At 40.3% G+C, this 25,443-nt stretch overlaps 1 protein-coding gene across 2 annotated transcripts; it reads right to left on the bottom strand.

Moving 5' to 3' along the window:
- Nucleotides 1-1,142: 1,142 nt before the first annotated feature.
- Nucleotides 1,143-16,393, bottom strand: dtx3la (deltex E3 ubiquitin ligase 3L a). Of its 2 annotated transcripts, XM_008307364.3 has the most exons (5): nucleotides 15,900-16,385; nucleotides 3,893-3,975; nucleotides 3,648-3,799; nucleotides 2,438-2,646; nucleotides 1,148-1,555 (listed from the first exon to the last, which is right to left on the bottom strand). In XM_008307364.3, exons 2-5 carry the CDS (start codon nucleotides 3,972-3,974, stop codon nucleotides 1,486-1,488), a joined length of 513 nt encoding a protein of 170 aa, XP_008305586.1. In that variant the 5' UTR covers nucleotide 3,975; nucleotides 15,900-16,385; the 3' UTR covers nucleotides 1,148-1,485. The 2 variants fall into 2 exon arrangements, with proteins under 2 accessions (XP_008305587.1, XP_008305586.1); XM_008307365.3 differs by lacking the exon at nucleotides 3,893-3,975 and having other exon boundaries at nucleotides 1,143-1,555; nucleotides 15,900-16,393.
- Nucleotides 16,394-25,443: the final 9,050 nt, after the last annotated feature.

Here is a 25,443-nt window from a genome sequence, read left to right on the forward strand (position 1 = left end):
GCACATTGCGCTGAAAAAAGATCTTGTAAGACCTTCTCAGCGTTGAAACTTCCCCGGTTGTGTGCTGTGACTTTACCATGCCACGCGGGACACAGGTAACCTAACGTTATTTTAGTATTGTAATAAATTAGTCAGATTCTTTTAATTAGTAAGATTTTATTTTATTTTTTCCACTTTCATAATTCTGATCCTGTGCGTTCACTGCTTGCACCTTGCTCTACAGACACCTCCCCATTTTGGACTAATAAACCACAGACTGAGCCTTGGCTGGATTAGTCAACTCATACATTCAGGCATGCATGTTGTTAGATTTCAGTGGTTTTCACATTTGGTTAGGGTCTTAAAGCAGGAAGCTGCTAAGACACCAATGCCTTCCCAAGCACATACAAATACATAGCCCCACACATTCAAAGAGAATTTCTCCTAGATTCTCTTCACACCAACTCTCTAGATTACCCCCTGTTTTCCCAAAACCCCTCTACTCTCTGGGAACAATGGGAAAAATGCAAAAACCACTCCCCCCACACAGGTATAAAAGTGCACATCACTGACGATGCATAAGGAGGTTATTCTTGACTTTGCGCACTGGTAACTGTTGTACGAGATTTTCTTGAATACTTCTCCAGTCGTTTTATTTTGCTCTTCAACCTGTTTGTTTTGGCGTTTTGTTATTAAACGAATTGACCATCTACTGGCTGTTTCATTCCTTGCCTGAGACTACCTACGAGGGGATTTCAATTTTAGTGCTGTGACTACGGGGAGAAGAAATCCTCCAATTAGTGTCATGCTCACGAACGAAGAAGGGACAAATCGTATAACTGGGCCGTGGACCAGATTGATTATACCAATAATCTTTCAACTGGTGCCGTGACCCAGATCGAAATATAGCAAGAACCTTTCAATGTAGATAAATGGAAAAAAATCATCAAATCTCCTACATGATTGTCTGATAACTTATCTGAAGGCTGTGGAAAAAAATGAAAATTTTTCCGCACTTGTGTCTGCAAATGCTCACAAACCCCAGGTTCTTTTTAGGAAATGGTAAATTTAAACTTTTTCAAGATCTTTCGAGCAAATGTGTTTTAATTTTGGCCAACTTAAATCCAACTTTCAAGCACCATCATGGATGAATATGAGGAAAAGTTGGCACAAGCCGTGCAGTACAGGAGCAGTACACATAATAATCTACAAGTCAGGTTTCTCTATTAGAAAAGAACACGAGAAACCCAGTTTGTTGAAAATTTTAATAAACAAAGTCCAAAAGGGAGTTGGTGAAGAAGAATTGGCTGGTTGAGCTGCATGGGAGGTTTACATGTTGCATGGAACAATTATATCAATAAAATTACACACTGACAACATTTTAATTTTTCATCAATTCAAGAGAGAAGGAGAAATTCAACACTCAATCCTATTGTTAACACATTGTTTTGTTATATTTATTGGCAAAGTGTAGTTTACTTAGCTCCTGTCAAGCAATCTGCATTTTTATTCAATTCCTTTTTCCCTCAGCAGTTTTTCCACATATTGCAGGTAGTCCAAATCTGGCTTCCCATTACTGAGAAAACACAAAGAGAAACGAGAAAAGAGAAAGTTATTCAACCATCTTAGTCTTGACAAAATGTGTATTTATGTCAAAACATCTCATTCTCAAGAGAGTTGAGATATGTTTTGACCTACACACACAAAAAAGATTTGTTGGCAAAATTACTGATTCAGTGTACGTATACGGCTCAAGTCACTAAAACTGGGGTCAAAGGCCAACTGAACCGATTAAAGTGCTAAAAACAGAAACAAATGTGCAGAGGTTTAAAGCACCCTTTAATTTCTTTAAAAGACCATGATGAAATCAGACTGGATGGCTTTACAATTTGTTGCAAGCATTGAGGGGACAGGGTAAGAAAATGTTTGGCAAGTTCTTTGGCCTAGTTCTGTGCAAATTGAAGGGATACTGTAAGTAATAAAGACCTGAGAATACAGATATAGCTGTATAGCTGGACTAACTTTGTCAAATGTAGGAAAAGATATATGAGGGTGGCATTTGCAGATAAAGTTATACCAGTGCAAAAGTTTTGGCTCGAACCAATCCTAGCTGTCACTGGGCAAGGGTAGGATACAACTTGGACAGTAGGCAAGGTCACATATAGAAACAAACAACCACTTACACTGACATTCATACCCAGACAAGAATTTGAACATTTTCAACAGTTATTTGTCCATAAGTAATGAATATTATCGTGAACACAATGCCAGTTTTGGTAGATGGAGATTATTTTGACTATACCAGACATCAGCATTGTACAGCCGGCAGCCCACATCATGTATATGTTATATAATTATTACTAAAATAAACATATTATTCTAATTTTCCACGTGGGAAAAGGAATGCACCATCTCTGGTTTATAGTGTACATTTAAAATTGTGCACTGATCTATTTACCCTTTTCTTTCCTCATTTGGTTGTATGTTTAGAGGAATTGAAGGTGTGACCATATCCCTTCCATCATAACTAGTCCCAACATGGAAGAGTAGTTTCTGGTTGAAGGCCTTGTCAATGAGCTTGAGAATCTTCCTCCCCATTTGGTTGTCTGGCAGGTAAGCACTGAGGTGCATCCCAGAAAAAGGCTGTCCAGGGTGTGGGTGCCTCTCCTGCAGGACATATTCCATGGTAAACAATCTATTTTATACAATATTTGTTGTGACATAATATTTCACTCAATCTCCATAATCAAATTGATGAATTTACATCAAAACTGTAGTGTGGCATGGTGACACAAGAAATTTTATTTTGTTATGTTGTTAGGAGCCTGATGGGGATTATGAGGATCGCAACGACCCATCAGACTCCTAACGACTGTTTACACTTTCCCACTTGACCCCAACGCCCCACCCAACAGGGGGGAGCTGAAGCAGCTTTATTCTTTGTCACACCCAGAGTATATATTTGCTGTACTTCCCACCACCAGTTAGAGCTGAAGAGATTCAAATACAACGTAAAGTTTAAAAGTAATTTTGTAAGGTGTAGATAGATAGATAGATAGATAGATAGATAGATAGATAGATAGATAGATAGATAGATAGATAGATAGATAGATAGATAGATAGATAGATAGATAGATTGTTTTAATCGGATTTTGTGAAAAAAATTGCTATATCACAAATATAGCAAAACATAATAACACATCATAAAACAGTTATACATACAAAGGTTTTGGCTTTAAAAATGTGGATTCTGATTTTGAAATAGAGATAAGTGCATTTGCGAACGATCGCTGGTAGCTGTTTACCTAGATGAGATCATACACAGCATACTATTGGCTAATACAACGCATATTTGATGTACTATTGGCTAATTGAGCATGCGCATCTGTTCAACACGCTGATTGGCTCATGCATCATAGCATCTCTTAGCATCTCCCCTTGTCTGTCAGCCACTCTCTTGTTCACTTCGCTCATGGTCGCTATTACACAACTCTACTGTGCATATAATTTTGTGGGAAAGGGTCATACAGTGTAGGGAGCATTGATAACAGTGTGGGGGAGCTCCGGAAGGGTAAACATTTTTCCCATTTCGCGGTGGGTCTTGGAGCACAACTACAGGGATAGGAGAGGGATTACTGAATTACACTTTGAAATATCCAGCTACCTACTGCCTGTATTCCGTCTGGAAATATAAAGTTGATCTTTATGGTGTGGTCATTAGGAAATCCTGGCAAATCTCTGTGTATGACTTCCAATGTCATCTGTCCCTCAGGCTGGTCGCCACTTGGTATGTAGTCATGCCTACTCATCCCATGGTAAGCTGTAAAAGACATAGGGAACAATAACTTCACTTCACTGAATAGCAATATCCAAAAGAAGGAAGGAAAGTGAAATTTGAAGTGTGTTTAAAGACCTTGTTTTTTTAGTGAGGGATGGTGTTGACCATTAAGGTAGCGGTTACAGTGAAGCTTGTCGCTGCTGTGACTGGAGCCCATACTGAACAATGAATACACAAACATAAAACATAAAAATGGTTTATCATACGGTTGAAAAAACCTGTTTAGAAAATTTGTATTATTACATATTATTCTTCGCAGCTTTTATAAAACCAAACTTAAATAGGTCCATTATCTTCTCTAAAAAGGAAATAACCCTGTAAAGCTAGTAATCTATCTATCTATCTATCTATCTATCTATCTATCTATCTATCTATCTATCTATCTATCTATCTATCTATCTATCTATCTATCTATCTATCTATATTCTTTTTTTATTTGGATGAGAAGGATAGTGTTGAGTGTTTTTAAATTAGCTATGCTGGTAATTTTGAGCTATATTAGTTGTACCCACTTTATAACTGTTTTCTTACCAGCTTTGTGTGTATATATATATATATACATATATACTGTATATTTATATATATATGAAGAATACCAGTCTGAGAATATTTTCACGGACCGGCCTTTAGGGTGTGGTGGTTAAATACAACTAAATAAAACAATGCAACATAAAATCTGGTATTTTCTACATAATAATAATAAAGCTGAAGCCGCTGTGTCCATCCATCTATTTTCATCCGCTTATCCGTTACCGGGTTGCGGGCGCAGCAGTCGCCACCCAAATCACATTGCACCGTACCTAAACCTTCCTGCGGGTGGTGAGCCCACTGGAAGGTACCAACCGCCCTAACCAGGATTCAAACTTGCCCAGGAGGTGAACCCTGGGGTTTCACCCCAATGACAGAGACATTGCCTGTGGGCCAAAGTGCCACAGAGCAAGCCACTGTGTATTCAACTTTATCAGCCAAAGCGCCACAGATCAAGCCACTGTGTATTCAACTTTATCAGCAGTATCCTCGTAACATTGCGCTTGTCTTTTAATGCAGAATGCTTGGTTTCCAAATGGTGAAGCAGTTTTGAAGGCTTCATTGCCTCATTAGAGAGCCATTCACTACGTATTATGCAACCTGTCACAATAAATTCATATTTCAAGTTGGATTCCTGAAATTGTCTGTTAAATGCAGCTTTCTTTTTCTCGAAGATGTAGCTCTTCTTCTGTCCCCTCACTGTATCCTTTACCCTGCGCAAAGAAACTTTCCAAAGACGTTTGTTTTTTGTTCATTTTGCTAGCTCGGGGTTTTCAATTTAGCAGTAATGTATGTGTTACTGGCCGGAACAGACCTTTTTAAACAGTTCAGAATCAGCTAATAATTAAAACCGAAATAATTTGATTTATGCGTTCTTTCTCTGGGGTCCAGAGCACCAATTGACCCACGGACCAGTGCCGGTACACGCCCCAGGAGTTGGGGACCACTGCCTTATGACATCATTGCTGTTATGGATGCCAGTTGTGCATGTGTGAAAATACGGCTAAATACGGCAACTCCACTCACAGAAACTTTATCAGAGAGAGGTTGCAGGCTGTGCGTGGCTTCCTGATTTTCACATGTGCAAAAAGGAGGCATGCCCAACATGTGAAAGTTTGATACAGGTGGACACTGGCGTATGGCAGTGGTAGAGATTAATGAACAAAGATTAATTTTAAGATTTAACACCGACACCCCTCTCAGAAAGCAAATAGAACCAGCCACTCAAACTATGAGGGCCTGACCAGATGATGCTCTCCTTCAGCCACAGAACTGCTTCGCCTGCACGGACTAGAGCATTTTTGAACATCAGGACCTGGACACACACAATGAGTCTGTCCTCTTTTACATCCAGTACTGCAGGGGTCACCAACCTTTTTGAACCAGAGATCTACTTCCTGGGTACTGATTAATCTGAAGGGCTACCAGTTTAATACACACTTCTGAAATGGCCAATTGCCTTAATTTACTTTTGACTATATGTTAATATTAATAATTAATGATATTCATGTGAAGACACTAGTACATTTAATGATTTCTCACAATAAATAACAATGATTTAACAAGATAGGCAACAGATAAATATCAATATGCAACACTTTATTTCTATATTTTCTCAAGTGTTTTTCAAATTTTTTAAAAAATCATGAGTTACTTTGCACCATCTTTGTACAATTGATAAATCATTTAAAATACAAAAATCAACTTTGAGATTTTTATATTATACTATACTAGTTCACATTCATTTATATTTAAGTTTTTTTTAAATTATTAATATACATTGTTACAGTTTACATGTAAGTGTGATTTAAACAAGAATAGCAACACAAAAAAATAGATGCAGCTCAGTGGTAAGTGGCGCTATGTAGGCTATATTTAGAACAGGCCGGCGGGTAACTCATGTGGTCCTTAAGGGCGACCTGGTGCCCACAGGCACCGCGCTGGTGACCCTTGCAGTATTGTGTGGAAAATGTCACTGAGGAGCGATGCATCCGGGTCTTTCCAAACAGAAAGCCCTGGATGACAAGCAAAGTCCAGACTCTGATCAGCGCCCACAACTCAGCCTTCAGGAAACAGAATTCTCTACAACACTGCCAGAGGAGCATCTAAGTGGCAAAAGACTCCTACAAGAGGAAAAAAGAGAGATAACTGGCTTTCAATACGATCATCCGGACATTCTCTTCACCAAACTCCTGCAACTACAGATTCCCCTCCCCAAAACTTTCGGTCATGTCGCCCACAATCTCTGAGACTTGGCCCCCAGATTTCTGGGCACCCACATCTCTGCTGACCACTCCTGGACAACATCAGGGCCCTAGTGAAGAAGGCTCAGCAGCAGCTACACTTCCTGCACATCCTCAGGAAGAACAACCTGGACAGGAAGCTGCTGCTGGCCCTCTATGCTCACCTACTGCCTGTGTGTATGGTACACAAGCTCCACAGCCGAGGACAGGAAGACAATGCAGAGGGTGATAAACACTGCCCAAAAATCATCAGGTGCCGTCTTCCCACCCTGGAACAAATCTCTACATCTGCTGCCTCAGAAAAGTCATTGCAACCACAGCTTACCCCTACACCCAACCTGACCCCTGTTTGACCTGTTGCCCTCTGGAAAGGTCAGTCAATTCACATACTGCCAGACTGCTTTTTCCCCTGGGCCAGCCAGACTTTTTAACACCCACGGACACACACACACGCACTCACCCCGGGGACAAATAACAACCCCCACCCCTCCAACAGCTCCCACACCTATCACCTCATCTACCTCCTACCAAGAATGTTTACAGCCACTGGTCACTTTAATCTTTTTGTACAAATGCACAATTTTAATATTAAAAATTGTATATTGTATATATTGCATATTATCTATATATATTCTGGTTTGCATAACTTACACTACCTCCTAGTATACCTACGCTACCTCCTGGTATTGTTTTTACAGTCTTTTCACAATTTATTTACAGCTCATATTACAAGGTTGTTTGCATACAGTATATTGTTGTGGTGCATGGTGGCTCTGTGGGAGCACTCTCAGTTTCGTTGTACCCCCGTGGTACAATGACAATAAAGACTATTATATTCTATTCTATTTATTTTTTTAAATCATTTGACTCCATTTAACATAAATGTTTGATTAAAACACTTGAAAAATTTGGTTTTGAGGTTAAATTCTGTGCAGTCACAAAAGACACTCTGGAATGAAAAAAATAGCTACATTTCTTTTAATCTGTGAATAGCCTAAATAAAGGAATAAGAAATAACAAGGGTATCCTGTTACACCTCAACTTCTCATTTATGTACTCAAATACTGGAATATTTAATTGTAAATCTTTCAGAAATAAAAGGGGTTACTTTTTTTAGTTTGAATTCAGTGTCAGTTTTCTGATGATACAGTACTTCATATATTATATATTAATATATATATATTCTATAATGAAGTCCATAAAATGTCCATTCCTGTGAAAAACGAAATAAAATACTTGGGTTTAAGTAAAATTAAAGGTAACAGATTTAGGAAAAGTTATGATTTTCTTGAATAATTAGAGAAAAAAAATCAGTGGCCAACTTGATATTTCCAGAAGAAATATTGTCCATAACTGAGGACATTTCATAACTGGTTTATTCATGCCAGTCTTTTTTTGTTGTTGTTCCTGTTATGACAAATTTATATGCTGTGCTATTAGCCACCATTTGCCTTGTACTAAAACTCACATAGTCAGTGGAAAAACACTGACTTATGTGTGCTAGCCAGTGATGGGAGATGCTACTCATTATCTTTTCTTCAGTTCCTGTAAGACCTTGACAATTGTACGCAAATACCCCCTGTTTATTGAGTTACTGTTGGCCAGATAATCTTATAGGTGGCAATGGTACTGAGGTGAACTTGCCCCCACTCATTTTCTTGTATGCACACACAAATGTATCCAGCGCACTATAAATGTAAGTTGCACTAGCTTGCAAACAAGCGCTCTCGTACAGACAACAGAAACGGAAGGGATCAAAGTAGAACTGGTCACACAGTACATCATTGTAGGAGAACAAGGTGCAGCTCTCAACATGGAACCAAATGACATTCATATCTAAATGGTACAATGTGCCAGACTCAGAGCCTCACATCACGTTGTTAATAAACAACAAGGCTAAAGCTAGAGACTTGGGTCCCATGATGAAGGATACAGAAAGAGCAGAATGGGAAGCAACGGACAATCCGTTAATATTCCAGACGCGGGGGTCAACAATGATCAAAATCCTCTGCAGAACATCAATGCTGGCTACACCGCAGGAAGTAAACATAATGGCCAAAATTCTGATTCAGAGAGATGAAGAAACAAAAGAAACTGAGAACATGCTAGAAGACATGTTAAAAAGAGTGCCAGAGAGCTTATGGCCAAAGGATGATTTTGACGTGGGACTGGTTAAGTCAGCTAAACCAGTAAAAATAGATTTACAACCCTGGGAAACCCTGTCTAACTGTCGACAATGTCCGTTGAAGGCAGAAGCAGACGAAGGAATAAGTAGGACTATATCAGAATTGATAAAAGCAGGAGCGTTAGTAGAAATGTACAGCCCATGCAACACTCCAATATTTCCTGTACTGAAAGCTGTCCAAATACATGCTGGTACATGATTTAAGAATTGTAAATGATAAAGTACAAGACACATTGGCGGAAGTACTAAACCCTCATACGCTGCTCACCAATGTGCATCCGAATGCCAAATTCTTTACAGTCATTGACTTGTGTTCAGCATTCTTTAGGAACTCTTTGCGTGAAGATTCTCAATATCTATTTGCATTCACATACTAGGAAAACAATACACATACACCAGAATTCCACAGGGTTTTCGTCACTCACCATATGTGTTCAATCAAGTTCTAAGAGAAGACTTAGAAGGATTGGAACTTAGTGGCACATTACTACAGTACGTAGATGATTTGTTACTTTGTGCAACCACATTGGAAGACCGTGAAAGAGACTCTATAAAATTCTCCAAAGATTGGCAGAAGGAGGACATAGAGTTTCAAAACTCCAGTATTGTAAAGCACAAGTAGAGTATTGGGAATGGAAAATCTCACATGGGACTATAGATATTTTACCTTCCCAGCTGGAAGGTATAGCCAGAGCCCCAAAACCACGCACTTTTTGGGAATGACAGGGTTCAGTTCAGACTGGATAGAGGAGTATGCAGAGAAAACTGCTCCATTACGGGAAAGATGAAACAAGCAGACACTCAAGTTTTAAAAGCACCACTAAAATGGACCACAGAAGCAAACAGCTTTTGAAACACTGAAAGCAGACATGCAAAATGCACCGACATTAGCAATACCTGACTATAAAAATGTTTTTTTTTGAATGTAGCTAACAGACGAAACATTTATGCTTCGGCAGTGCTAATGCAAGAGACTTGGAAGAAACAACCAGTGGCATATTAGAGCATAAAGTTGGATATATGGCGCAGGGATAGCCACCATGTTATCAAGGCTTAGCTGCAGTACATTACACATAGGAAAAAGCTGCAACAGTGACTATGGGGTATCCAGTTACCATTTTGACACATCACAAAATTGTTGAACTGGTGAACCAAGGTAAATTTGTGATAACTCAAATCAACTCAACAACTCTGACGTTTCTTCACGTTTCTTTTTTCTTTTATTTTTCCATTTTTGTTTTTTTTTATTTGTTATTAACTTTTGTTATTGTTGTTAAATGTTGCCGGAAAATGTCTAACATATGAAAATACAGGCTAGTGGTCTGCCTGCTGGGCATTGCTGCCTGACACACCTCCACCAGTGCCTTTGTGCTGGCATGCTTATCTGAACACCTCCCTGGGCCCCACTAGAGCCTGGGTGTCACTAATGGTGCAAACTCTCAAGGGTGATTTGGTATGATCACAGGGTGGGGATTAGTACTGTGGCAGGGGAATTATTGGGGTCATCCTTATACTTTCCTTACCTTCATGGTAAGGGAAGGGGCTGAGGTAAGGGATGGGGTGGAATGGGGTGTCTTATTGGACTATGGCTTTTCCTGATTAGCTGGGTCATCGAGTGTTTCGGTCATTATCACTAGACACTCTACCCCTAGGAAGGTCCTGCTGGGGTTGATCATGCCCCAGGGTGTGTCTTGTTAATTAATTACTATTAGATTTGTCAATATTGCTTCCTAACTTAGTTTGATGGCCTTTTTTGTGAGTTACAGTTTATTATTTAGTTATGCCTATTAGGTTGACTATTGTGGGTAAATATACGTTGAAGTGAATAGGTCATGCTTTGTTTGGCCCCCAACTCACCTCTTTCCTCCTGAGCCACAGCCAAAAGCTACCCTTCTGTGCCTCTTCTTACAAATGCAGTGCATTTGTACCAAAGAGGCTCTCATCTGATAGACATCTCGGCAGTCCCAGCCACTTCCTGATGAACGAGTTTGCCAGCCTATCCATCCTGTCCACCACGGACGAGGAGACTTCGTTCATCTTCAAAGGCCACATCACCCTTGGGTACAGTATGAACTGGTACCTCCATACCTTGTACTTGCCGGGGAGCGGGCTTTGATTGATCCTGGCCAGGCCATCTGCCAGGTGCTTCTTCACTGTTTCCCACATTTTCTTGTCGGAGAGTTCTGCAGTATAGGTATGACCAAGGCTGCGGATGTGTTGGCTTGCCAGCAGTGGGATCTCTTCACCACCTATGACAAATGTGGTAGTATGGCTTCTAACTCCTTTCCTCAGGGAGAGGTTTGATCTTCAAATACTTGCCCACCCCACAAGCTCATCAATCCTCATTAGCAGTCTCGTTGCACATGCTGCTGTCTGGAGGATGGTGGTGGTGTCATCCATATAGCCTCTCACTGGGGGTAGCCTCTGCCCTGATACCTACCTCCAGCTGCTGCCATCCTGTAGTGTAGTCCCGGTGGGTGCAGCACATCTTGAGGTCTTCAAAGGACTTGGCTACTAAGGTTCTGATGGGGCCAGGTATAGAGAAGAAGTCCAGGGCATAGTCGATGAGTTGATGGGGGACGGATCCGTATGCATTGGCAAGGTCCAGCCATACCACATGCAGGTCACCTTTTTCGCCTTTTGCTCTCTGGATCTGCTCCCAGATGACTGGAGAGTGTTCCACACACCCTGGGAATCCTGGTAAACCTGCTTTCTGGCAGCTGGTGTCAATGTACCTGTTGCTAGTCAGGTAGTTGGTCAGCCTCTTGGCCAGTACGGAGAAAAATATGTTTCCTTCGACATTCAGGAGCGCAATGCTCCTGAACTGACTGATGGTGGTGGATATTGCCTCCTTCGGGATAAAAACTGTGACTGCCCTTTGCCACTCTGAGGGGATGACTCGGTTCTTCCAGGCCACGCTCATAAGGTTCCACAGAAGTTTCTGGGCAATACAGTTTGTAAGGTATCCCATTGGGGTCTGGGACTGAGGCTGCTCTTGCTTTCCGGACAACTTCTGCGACCTCACTGAGCTTAAGGAGAGCTGCATCGAATGGGAAAGATTAATAATAATAATAATAGTGCTTCAACAGTTTGACAAAGAAGAAGACAGAGCTGGCATATTTTTTTGTTTTTGTTTTTTTTTTCAAGTCAAAGTCCCCTGGGGCAACGGGGGTTTAGGAAAAACTCCCTTTCCCTAGGAAGAAACCTCAGGCAGATCCAGCGGCCCCCAGGGGAGCCCTCTGCCTGGGCTGGTAGGGCTTTCAACCTGGAGTCCAGGAGGTGATGGGGAGTAGTCATCTGCCCGCCGCTGGCAATGCCAGCTGATGGATTCGTGCTGCTACCAGTAGGCAAGCCTGAAGAGATGGGTTTTTAGTAGTTTAAAGGTGAGGATAGATGGGGCCTCCCTGGTGTGTTGTGGTAGGGCGTTCCATCATCCACCTATCTTCTTGGGTGGAGGATCAGGAATTCTCAGCAGGTGGGCTGTAGTGGATCTGAGGGCTCGGCCAGGGGTATAAAGGGACAGTGTGTCTGAGATATAGCAAGGGGCAAGGCCATTTATAGATTTGAACACTAGCAACAGTATTTTAAATTCAACAGTATGGTTTCATGCCTAGAAAGAGTACCACAGATGCAATATTTGCCTTGAGGATGCTGATGGAGAAGTACAAAGAAGGTCAGAAGGAGCTACATTGTGTATTTGTAGATTTATAAAAGGCATATGACAAAGTGCCAAGGGAGGAATTGTGGTTTTGTATGACAAAGTCAGAAGTGGCAGAGAAGTGTATTAGATTGGTACAGGACATGTATGAGAATAGTACAACAGTGGTGAGGTGTGCTGTTGGAAGGACATATGACTTCAAGGTGGAGGTAGGACTACATCAAGGATTGGCGTATCAAATAGTGGCGTAACTCGCCCGGCGTTGCCTCCCTCTCTTGGTGAATGTGTGTTCGCTTTCAGTCATCCAATGCTCCCACGCAGCTCGCAATTTAACTTTAAACGCCCTTTTAACACCAACATTTAGTGGTTGGAATTCCCTGGTTAATCCACCCAGAATGATGGCAAGCCCCGAATTAGTTTGCTTCACTTGGGTTTTGACAATATCGAAGAGATGGGCGCGCATGAAGTCGCAGATCAATAGGGACGGAGATTTATGAAAAAGGGTAGTGACCTAAGTTGGACACTGAAGGGGAACTGTTGTTGTTGTCCAGAGTCAGGGGTTGTCACTATTTTTGTTCTGAATGGTCACTGTATTGTTGTTTTGACGCTGTTCCGTGCGGAAGTGTGGATGTTTTGCAGAGAGAGTGTGTGTTTTTCCTTTATCGATAAAAAAGGAGAAATAAAGAGACTTTTTGACCTCTAAAATATCGACAGCCATGCGTCTGAGTCGTCCTACATCGCACCATACATCAACAATACATTTCTCCGGAGGTTGGGAGGCATGACGCTACGTTGCACAGATTTGGGTTGTACAACCATACTGTAACAATCGTTGTTGAGCATCTTCTGGTTGTGATAACAGAGTTAATGCTTAACTGTTAAACGTCATTGTTGGCTCCGAGTGTGCTTTAGTTGTGTGCCATCATGTGTGTTGCTCTGTGTGGTTTGGCTTTACAAAAGCGGTTCGAGCTCAGTAAGTGCAACCAGAAGTAGTACAGAAGGTGCACTGTCGATTTTTGAGAAAATTAAAGGCTTTTAAGTGCGCCTTATAGTCTGGAAAATACGGTATATGGTCAATGTCCCTGAATTTTGTAATTTCCTGTTCAAATACATGAAAGGAGGGCAATGTATGGCAGCGATGAGTGTTGCCTCACGTCTGGCAGCGCTGTGCTATACATTGACTGGAGCAGGCAGTTTGTGTGTGCCCATTGTTGTCTCTCTCTATATTGCCATTTTACTTGTATGTTTGATTACAAGTGCACTACAGTATAGATGCTGACATTCTACAGTCTGTATAATATGTTTAACGTGTATGTAATATATTTAATGAATGTGTGACAAAATTAGTCTTTCTGTTCGGCCATGCATTCACAAAGAACATGTACAGCAGGGGTGTCCACACATGTTCGGCCTGGGAGCTACAGTACTTTTCAAATGACCGGGTAAAGTGATCTACCTACATTGAAAACTATAAATATATATTTATTATATTTATTATATATTTATTATATATTTATTTTCTACTTTGATTAAATGGCTGTAGTTGTATTGCACAATACCGTCTGACTCAATACTTCTATGGTTCTTACTTTAGCCCTAGTGATTAGCATCTTAAAATAGAATTAAAGCTATACTTTTTATTTATTTATTTTTGGTTTTTTAAATGTAATTTCTCAGGATCTACCAGCACTCCCTTTGAGATCTACTGGTAGATCCTGATCTACTTATTGGGCACCCCTGATGTACAGGGTGATGCAAAAAGTACCGTGCTGCACTGAATGGAATTGACATGCGATGATGTTTTTCTGACTGACAATGTTGAGCCCCGTTGGTACAATGGTAAAGGTGCGTGTGGCTTTGTTAATGAGTTTGAACATTTTGAAAAGTAACTAAACTTACTCAACATTATACTATATTTTGAATGTTTCAAATGAACAAAAAAATAATAGAAAAAACTGTTGATATAACTTGTATAACAACGCAACAGGGGGCATTCAGGTAGCAAGGTAGAAATTTGACAATCTGATGATTAATGCACTGAAACAGAACGTTTGGACCAGGGCTGTTTTGACAGGATTAAAATAGTGCTGTGATGCTTACTACTGGGGTATCCTGGTATTTTGCCCAAAGCATGTTACAGACTTTTCTTTAAGATGCCAAGGAACTAATTTAGACAGAGAAGTCAGTCCCTAACCAGTGCCTAATTATGTTATGAACACGTTCAAATTCATGTAAATCGAATTTTGTAAAAAGGTCAGTAAAAAACAAGTAATTATTATACTTGTCTTATACTTTAGAGAGACGACCAAGCTTTGTTACTATATCAGTGAAATGGTACTGCTAGATAAAAATGTCTCTTTTTTAAAATATACAAGATACTGTGAAATGGACCTCCACATGGCCAAAGCCCAATCATACAGTTGTTATAAACGCAGCTCAAATTTGACAATGGCTACACAAGATATCTATCAGCCCTTTAATAGTTTGTTTTGACCTAGACCAAGAGTGTCAAACTCATTTTCACCGGGGGCCACATCAGCAATACAGTTCCCCTTGAAGGGCAGGTTGTAAATGAAAGACTGTATAGATCAAGGATCCCCAACCCCCGGTCTGGCGACCAGTAACAGTCCATAGGTAATTTGGTACCTGGCCGCAGTGGGACACAGTGAAAAAATTTACTTATTTACTTCATTCAAAGAAAATCCATTTACTTTCTTTATTTAAAGATAATTAGTAATATTTTACGCCACATCAGCAATACAGTTCCCCTTGAAGGGCAGGTTGTAAATGAAAGACAATGAAAATTTAATGATACTTCAATGCTCAGCACCTTGCTACCAGTCTGTAGTAACGGGTGGTACTTGCTGACCAGTCCTTGAAACCAAAAAGGTTGGGGGCCACTGATATAGATGTACTACTCCATAACAATACATAACTAATACATGATTCTGCAATTAATTATTATTTATTCAAGCTACAAATATTGTCCATTGCTGTGCAAAAAAAACAAACTTAATTTCTCAGGTTAAGAAACTCTGCTGCATAGACTTTTCAAATGCTTTTTAAGCTGCCATGGGTCACACAAAACGGCTTGTCGGGCCGCATTTGGTCCCCGGGCCTTGAGTTTGACACATATGACCCAGCTTGACAAAGCTCGCCCGACATACACTTTTATATCAGTGGAAGCCAAAGCAGGAAGGAAATGCAGAGGACAAAAATAAATAAACATGTACATATGCAGACACATTCAATGGGTGTACAACATGTAATAACCTACTATAGCCGCAACAAATATGTCTTTGAAACAGCTTGATTTCTTCACTTAAATTAGATATAAATTACAGAATAATATACATGAGTATATAAAAAATATATACATTGTATAACAAATAAGACTGCCAATTGATTATATTATTTAATCAGATTAATCACAGGGTAGCTGATCAGCTATGTATTGTGGTCTTTTACCTGTTGCCTTGTTGTTCCTCCCGTCAAATTAAATACCCTTGTTGTCTGTTTATATCCAATGCAAACCTGCGTGTAAAAGGTCGGTGTAGTTGATAATGACAGAACAGAGAAAAAGAAAAAGAGGTGTGTTTTTATGGTCTACTGCGGTTTAACTGGTTTGATGTGTGTTTGTGTGTGTGTGTAGGCTGCTGACACAGAGTAGCAAGAAAGAATGTGAAGGTGTGGAAAGTAAGTCATTACTTTCCGTGTAAGCAAAGACGAAACACATTTCTCAGTGGCAAGTAAATCTTTAGTTGTAAAGGAAGAAAGGGCACGTTTGTCATACTCTTCAGGCCAAGTGTGGCAACAAGCATTATCCTTGGTCTATTGATCTAATTATAACTAGGCCTAATCCTATTCTAATGTGCTCTTATTTACAATTACTTATCAGTTATAAACCTAGGCCTAACTATAACTCATTTAAAAGCTTAAGGCTAGAAAACAGTAAAAACAATTACTGACATAGACTGTCCACTTGTACCATATTTAGAACTTCTGTCTGAATTCTCTGACTTTTTATCTGAATTAGTGATCACTGCCAATGAAAATATTATTATAGATGATTTCAACATAGACAAAATGTTTATAATAACTATGGGTAGAGTAGCCCTGACCCTAGGTTCATAGCTACATCATAATAGAATTAGGGTCTGTGGCTAACTTTGGGATATGTGAATTTTGATATTTCATCTGTATTAGGTTGTTTGGTTTTCAGAGGACTTAAATTATGTCCAACCTGTGTCAATATCACAAAAAGCCTTCAGCATATATTTCACAATGTACAAATCATAATAACACTTGTCAGCAATGTTCCCTCTAATTTTTCATGTATCTGGGCATACACACAAGCTCCCTGAGACCACTGAGTACCACTGTGAGCAACATCAGAAGTGCACACTAGCCACACACTGCTATCACACCGATAAATTAAAGCAGCAATTTCCATTTGTTTACTTTTAATACAAGTGATTTAGCCCACTTAAAATAAAAAAGACAAAACCTTGTTCGTGAGATGTGTAGTATATTATATGTGAGTGTCCTGCTTTGGCCTAGATGAAGTCCAGTTGTGGTCTGTCTGAGAGTTCTGCTCTGGAAGAAATGAGACTTATGCACCTTTCAGACATAACACTTTCTAAACAATAAAACATTCACATTTTACACAATGTTGCATAAGCTTACGATGCTGTAAATAGAATTTATAGTTAGTTAGCAAAGTGTGTTGACTCCAACTATCTGCATGTCCTCCCTCACTGCATCCATATATCTCCTCTTTGGCTTTTCTCTTTTTCTCTTACCTGGTAGCTCCATCTCTAACATTCTTCTACTAATATGTCCACTGTCCCTCCTCCGCACATGTGCAAACCATCTCAATCTGGCTCTTTCTCTGTCTCTTTCTCTAGCTTTTTCTCCAAACCTTCCTGTCTGTGTTGTTAATGATAAATATCCAAAAATGTTTATGTCTTTTGATCTGCCGCACAGTTGTTACCAGGCTAACCTGCACGGCGCCACAGTGCACATGGCCAAGGCACATACGCGAGCACTGTCAATGGTCTGACTGACTGAGTAGCGTAAGTGAACCATCTCTTATCAATGGCTGGACACCCAGTGAGTTACATTATTACATTTTTTGGATCAATTGTTAATAAATGTATAACTTTATAACTACAACACAGTTTATGTTGAATTTTATTTTATGCGTTCAATAGATTTTCTTGTTCGCTGAAAATGTTCAAGCAGGGAATATTGAAGGAATATTGTTTGTCAGTACATAACACAAACCTTTTTTTTTTCCATTTTGATAAACCATTTATTAATTAATTAAATTTAATTTCTTGTTTTGTTTATATCTACTTCATACCAGTCAGCCAACTCACCCTCACTGGTCCATTAAGATTCAGTCAGAAGAAGTACAACATACACAGTTGTGGAAAATATGGAAATAAATAGTACAGGAGTGTGCCACAGTTCACTGCTGTGAGACAAATGTGGCAGTAAAGCGAAAGTAATTGAACACATGAGTTCATTGTGTAATGCTTTTAATATATTTTTAATTTGATAATTCCATATATTAGAGTTGAATATGAAAAGTAATATGGAGTACCATAATCCCTCGCTACATTGCGATTCTCCTTTTGCTTCCTCAGTACATCGCAGATTTTTTTTATTCCTATCTCGCGAGAGTTTGTCTATATTTCGGTATTTTACGGTATATATATATGTACGGTATATATATATATATGTATATATATATATATATACACAGTATATATATACGTATATGTCTATATACAGATTTCTTTTTTTAATTTACATTATTGTCGTGATAAAAAAACTTAAATTGAATTTTCCAACCTAAAAATTAAACAGTAAAAGTATAAAGTAGACATCGCTGGTAGCTTTTATTACCTAGAGGAGCTTGAACACAGCATTGAGCATGCTCTTCTGTTCCTCACGCTGATTAGCTGATGCACTGTATCATTTCTTAGTATCTCCCCTTGTCTGTCCAGCACTCGTTCACTTTGCTCTGCACGGTTATATAGTATGTTGCTGTAAAGCATGTGTGTCAAATTCACGGACATATTATTTTAAAATACTACCAGATTATCTTTAAATAAAGAATGTAAATGGATATGACTGGATTTTCTTTGAATGAAGTCAATTAAGTACATTTTTTCACTGTGTCCCACTGCGGCCAGGTACTAAATAACTTATGGGCTGTTACTGGTCCCTGGACCGGGGGTTGGGGAACTGTATTGATGATGTTCCCATTGGTGAAAATGAGTTTGACACCCTTGCTGTAAAGTTTGTGCTCTTGTGTTTGGTGAAAGTTTACCCTAGTACAATGCCTCCTAAAAGGCTCTGCAGCTTATCAGGCTTCTGTTACCAAGCTGACACAGATGGCAGTTCACAGCTTTTATTTTTCTTTACAATAATGTGTGCTCCTGCACTGTGCCCAGCTTTCATATACGGTCCGTCCGTCTTGGCCAGTATGCATTCCTTTGTTCACTGTCCTCTTTCCTTGGTCCCTACTACCAAGGAGAGGCTTGATTACTCGAATTGCGCTCACCTGCGTCTGGGGCTGTAATTGTGAAGCCCCTTGGACTGTATTATCCATCCATCCATCCATCCATTTTCATCCGCTTATCCGTTACCGGGTCTCGGGGGCAGCAGTCGCCACCCAAATCACATTGCACTGTCCCAACCCCACCTAAACCATCCTGCGGGTGGTGAGTCCACTGGAAGGGACCAACTTCCCTAACCGGGATTCGAACTTGCCCAGGAGGGGAACCCTGGGGTTCCACACCAATGACAGAGGCATTGCCTCTGGGCCAAAGTGCCACAGGACTGTATTACATAAAAGATATTATTCCGACAAGTATTTACATCCAAAAGTGGCTTCTTGTCCTAATTGATTTGCTATAGATGGATGTCTTTGAGGCAGGAGATGATGTAATAAGAGTTTAAAACTATTCTGCACCTTGTTGTCACCACATCAACAATGCCATGTCACCAGTTAAAAAGGCTAAGCTGAACAGGAAATGCTGGAAAGTCCAGCGTCAAACATAACCTTTATTAAATTATATTATTATGTCTCATTATACAACGTTGGCACTTTTTTACTCTCCTAACTCTGTATCACATATTTAAGTATATAAGTTATTGCTTTATGGCTTTGTTTGTAAAGTCATTTGGTGAGATGTAAACAACTCATCTGTTCACCATTGTTGAACTGAGTGTAGGCCATATGTTACATGTAGCCGTTAGTATGACAAAGCAAGGCATGACCCAATACAGCACTCAGGAGACTCTCTTCAAAGTGCAGAGAATTTATTTTAAAAATTACAGTCACAATGAACATGAATAATGATCCCACAAAGAAGTTTTTGAGGGAGAGAGGTTTATATAGACAGGAAACCAGATGACACGAGTGAGACTAATGATAGAAAGAGGTGAGTGTGATGACACTGCTTAACTCTAATTTTTAACTCTATTAGCTCTGTTTGTATAACATACAAGATGGAAAGTGAGACAGGTAAATACCTCACTGGATACAAGGCTTCTGTAATGAACCAAAACTAAACTAAAAAGAGAACTAGAGAGAGAACTAGAGAACTTGTGTCCCCCTCGTAGACCAAGGCACCCCAAGAATCACAAAGCCTATGGTTGCCTCTGCTGCTGACCCAGGACCCATCACTAGAACATCAGCAAAAAAACATTAAACTATTTAATTTTATTGCTAGCTTTTGTTATACAAAATTTAACAGTTTTAACAATCCCTCTCTTGGGAGGAGTTAATACTTAGCAGTTAATACTTAATTTCTGTAGATGATTCTTTACAGACAAAAACATAACATTCAGAACATTAGAGAAACCCTTAATACTTAATTTCTGTAGATGATTCTCTAAAGACATAAAAACAACATTCAGATTGAATGTTGGGTGATGTTTCATTTATCATTAGTGCTATTGGCGGATCAGTGTGGTTCCTCTCTCTGTTTTGCGCCTCCCACCAAAGAATTGGAGACAATATGAATATAGTTACTAAAATTAGGATCAGTGTGGTTCCTCTCTATCTCTCTATCCTCTCTACCTCTCATCATTCAAAACAGGCATATATTTTCACAAGACACAGACACAAAAAAATAACAAACAATCAAGTCTTTGTTTCACGTCATCTTCTTTTTATCTTTCTATATGTTTATGAGGGGTCATCGTGTTGTCATACAAGTCTAGTGAGTACAGAGGTGCACACTGCTCGGAACTAACAATGTTTTTCTTCAGATTCACAGGTGTAGAGCACTGTGAATCCCTTTGTTGAGGTTCTGCGTCATCTTCGTCTGTTGATTAATCGTCTACTGGTACGATGATCTCCCTGTCTGGTTCCACCACTCTAGCACATTGATTGAGATGGTACCACACCTCTCTGCCTTGGACTTTTACTGCATGGCCAGTGGATTCTGCCACCTTGCACGGTCCGATCCACCTTGGTTGTGTCCACATTCTCTTGTGTTTTTTGATATACACCCAGCCAGGAGTGGAACCACTCGAGCTTATTTGTGAGTCTTTCTCGTTCTGCAACCTGTAATCACGGACAGAAACTAAAGCATTTGTTAGTGCTGACCAATATGCAGGTGTTTAACTGGGTGGTGTTAGGTCTCTTTCCTCTGGTGTGAAGCCTTTAGCCGGAGACTCCCACGTTCTTCCTGTATGTAATTGGAAAGGCGATAACCCTCCTGTGCTTGCCTTTGGAGTATTACAAAGGTTGTGCAGGACTATCGGGAGTGCGTCGACCCACATTACGTGTTTTTGCCAATTTCATTTTAAGTAGTCCATTGGCTCTCTCTACCAATACCTGACTTGGGGGATGGTATACAGAACCAAACTTATGTTTTATACCAAAACGTTCTTCAACCTTTTGCAAATCTGCATTCTTAAAATGGGCTCCATCATGTGTTCTTCTCTTTTAATTGGTATTGCTTCTACCCACCCAGTCTACCATGACTAATAGGTAACGATACCCTCTTATTCTCTGTTCTAGGCCCATATCTGTATAGTCCATTACAATATGTTTTCCTGGGCCTGATAGTAAAGGAAATCTCGCTTTGGTTGTTTTTACACCTGGTTTAGGACCATGTTGTCCACAGACTTGGCACTGCTCCAATTTTTTCCCTTACTATTTCGGACATTTGTGGATGAGACCATCCTTGTAACCTTCTTAGTGTCTCTTTTCACCCCACATGAATCACCCCATGTGGGTCTCTTATGACGTCTGCAGCGATCCCCATAGGCATCACCACACTTCCATTACTTCCTCTCCATAGGCCTGTGGAATCTTTGGTCGCCCCGGGCTGTATCCACGCTCCTTGTTCGTAAACACCAGCTTTTTCCTGTAACCTTTTTACATCTGCCCGGGTTCGTAAATGGGCTTCTATATTATGTTCGTCCTCCAACTGCAAGTTCATCATGGTTGGGAATACATAGCCGGTTACTTGTTTGGCTGCAGTATCAGCTGCTTCATTTCCTCTTGATCTGTCATCTGTTGCTCCTGTATAAGCTGTGCATTTGAACAATCCAATGGATTTTGGTCCCATAAGGCATGTTTGCAAGGTGTACCTGAGGAAGTCGTGGATTCTGCCACCTTGCACGGTCCACCTTCTCTTGTGTTTTTTGATATACACCCAGCCAGGAGTGGAACCACTCGAGCTTATTTGTGAGTCTTTCTCGTTCTGCAACCTGTAATCACGGACAGAAACTAAAGCATTTGTTAGTGCTGACCAATATGCAGGTGTTTAACTGGGTGGTGTTAGGTCTCTTTCCTCTGGTGTGAAGCCTTTAGCCGGAGACTCCCACGTTCTTCCTGTATGTAATTGGAAAGGCGATAACCCTCCTGTGCTTGCCTTTGGAGTATTACAAAGGTTGTGCAGGACTATCGGGAGTGCGTCGACCCACATTACGTGTTTTTGCCAATTTCATTTTAAGTAGTCCATTGGCTCTCTCTACCAATACCTGACTTGGGGGATGGTATACAGAACCAAACTTATGTTTTATACCAAAACGTTCTTCAACCTTTTGCAAATCTGCATTCTTAAAATGGGCTTGTCAGTTTGTCAGTTACAGGGCTCCATTATGTGTTCTTCTCTTTTAGTTGGTATTGCTTCTACCCACCCAGTCTACCATGACTAATAGGTAACGATACCCTCTTATTCTCTGTTCTAGGCCCATATCTGTATAGTCCATTACAATATGTTTTCCTGGGCCTGATAGTAAAGGAAATCTCGCTTTGGTTGTTTTTACACCTGGTTTAGGACCATGTTGTCCACAGACTTGGCACTGCTCCAATTTTTTCCCTTACTATTTCGGACATTTGTGGATGAGACCATCCTTGTAACCTTCTTAGTGTCTCTTTTCACCCCACATGAATCACCCCATGTGGGTCTCTTATGACGTCTGCAGCGATCCCCATAGGCATCACCACACTTCCATTACTTCCTCTCCATAGGCCTGTGGAATCTTTGGTCGCCCCGGGCTGTATCCACGCTCCTTGTTCGTAAACACCAGCTTTTTCCTGTAACCTTTTTACATCTGCCCGGGTTCGTAAATGGGCTTCTATATTATGTTCGTCCTCCAACTGCAAGTTCATCATGTTTGTTTGAAAATGTTTGTTACATAGCCGGTTACTTGTTTGGCTGCAGTATCAGCTGCTTCATTTTCTTTTGATCTGTCATCTGTTGCTCCTGTATAAGCTGTGCATTTGAACAATCCAATGGATTTTGGTCCCATAAGGCATGTTTGCAAGGTGTACCTGAGGAAGTCATCCAATCAGTACGACTCATTCTGGCTATTCAAGTCTATGACTATGAGGTTGTACACATACAGTACGTCAGTAGTGATTTCAACCTCCTGTCCCATCATTAATTCTAATGCTTTCACCATAGCTTGCAGTACTGCTTTTTGAGCAGATACTTTTTCTGTATCTGCTAACTTTTGTGACCATATTGTATCATATTGACCATTACCTTTGTCCTTGACCACAGCATATCCAGCATTCAGCTGTCCTGCAGTCATATCTCTGTAACAACAGCCCTCTATGTACAGTTTTCTTACCTTTGAGCCCTCCAACAGTGTAAACTGAAGATCTTTTCTGAATTTTACATCTTCCACCACAAACTGTTCACAACTGTGCCTGGGGAAAGGTACCACATCTTCAGACATCAACACCTCTGGTGCTTGATATGTTATATGTGGTTGGGTTAGTGCTTTTAGCATTCTGTTTTTTCTTAATTGTGTCATGAAGGATGCTGCTGATTCTACATAACTGACTGTGCCATGCTTTGTTAGGACCGTCAGGGGGGTGATGCATCACCACATTAGTTGTTGTTTCGATCTCTTTTGCATCAGTTGCTGCTGCTCGTGTACAAGCTGGTTGTCCTTTTTCCATAGCATCTAATTTAACACTGTAACACATTCAAATGTTTCTGTCAGCTTTTGCTCTTCCTTTCCCTCCCTGCTAAAACAATATGGCATTTGCAATGCCATTTGTTTCAGTGACATCAAGGAAAAATGGTGACAAGTAATTGGTGGACAATTGAACTGATTGAGTTGTTAATCAACTAATTTATTTCAACAAAAGCTTTTTCTGCATTATAGCTCCACTGTAAAAGTGCAGAAGGTTTAGGGTAACCTAGTACCACAGAATAGAGTAATCCTTTTCCTCAAAGTGCAGAAGGTTTAGGGTAACCTAGAACCTAAGCAGTCTCCAAGGCTCCTTCAATTCTGTGAAGGGCTCTCTTTAGCTTTTCAATAGCCATGGTTGTTTCACATCTTTTCTGTTCTATTTCATGCATGTTTTGGTAGGCGTCACTGTAATTAGGATCGTTACAACACTGATGGGACCAATGATCCACCGTGCCCTTCAACGAGAGTGCAGTGGGCGTGGTTGCTTGTAGTTTTTTGTCAGTCGTTTTAATTTGCAGACTTCCTGTTTTATCATCATCATATCTCTCGGTCAACTTCCGTCAAGCTGAAAATTTCCTGTAGAATTCAGTAGTGGGTAAAGACCAAATGGCTCCGGGTCACTTGCTTGGGGAAAATATGGCAGAGGTGCCGTGAGCTCCACTGGTTCAAAAGCCTTAACAACATTAAGCAATATTGGAGTAGAATTTGTTGTCTTCACAACCCGGTCTTTATCAGTTTCCTCCATTTTCCTTATAGCATCGACAACAGTTTCCAAGGTTAGTCCAAGTCTCTGTCATTGGTGTGGAACCCCAGAGTTTACCTCCTGGACAAGATTGAATCCCGGTTAGGGCGGTTGGTACCTTCCAATGGACTCACCACCTGCAGGAAGGTACGGGGGGGTTGGTATGGTGCAGTGTGATTTGGGTGGTGACTGCTGCCCCCACGACCCGGTAACGGATAAGTGGGCGAAAATGGATGGATGGATAGATGATATTTTCGTATATATAATAATATAGTATAATATTCGCGATTTTGTGAGTATTTTATCCCATTTAAAACAGAGTGCATTAGGATCTGTAGTGGCCAAATTGTCTGAGAGCCATAATGCTGCTGGTGAGAAGAACAGTCTGTGCAAAGTGGTGGCTATTGTGAGGCTACTGGCTGCACTAGGATTGCCTTTCCATGGACACAAGGAGGGAAACGATTCAGAATTGCGGGGGGATTATCTTGAGGTTTGCAGATTCTTCTTGAAATATGATTCTGACTTTAAAAGTATGCAGTCAAGTTTTTTTCAACGCTACATGTCCAGATTTCCAGAACGACGTTATTGAGATATGTGCAAACCTGGTTCACGCAGAAATTGCAGAGAAAGTACAGGGCAGTTTGTTTAACATATGCAGAGCAGCTTGAAATCAAGGAATGTTTTTTGTGTTTTGTTGATTGTTCAGTGTCTTGAAACGCAGAATTCACATCACTCATCTCTCTTTGTCTCCTTTTCTTGATCTCTTACACTCTCCCTCTCTCTCTTTTTTCTCTCTCTCTAGCTGTT

This window comes from Cynoglossus semilaevis, chromosome 3, assembly GCF_000523025.1.
Source record: "Cynoglossus semilaevis isolate Cse_v1.0 chromosome 3, Cse_v1.0, whole genome shotgun sequence".
NCBI lineage: Eukaryota > Metazoa > Chordata > Actinopteri > Pleuronectiformes > Cynoglossidae > Cynoglossus > Cynoglossus semilaevis.

What these genes read in the sequence shown, in the direction of transcription:
- dtx3la (XM_008307364.3), bottom strand. Translation starts at nt 3,974, where the DNA reads ATGGGCTCCAGTCACAGCAGCGACAAGCTTCACTGTAACCGCTACCTT. An exon ending in TTCCAGACGGAATACAGGCA is followed by an intron (nt 2,647 to 3,647) that starts GTAGGTAGCTGG and finishes TATGTCCTGCAG; the next exon opens with GAGAGGCACCCACACCCTGG. An exon ending in CCAAATGAGGAAAGAAAAGG is followed by an intron (nt 1,556 to 2,437) that starts GTAAATAGATCA and finishes GTGTTTTCTCAG; the next exon opens with TAATGGGAAGCCAGATTTGG.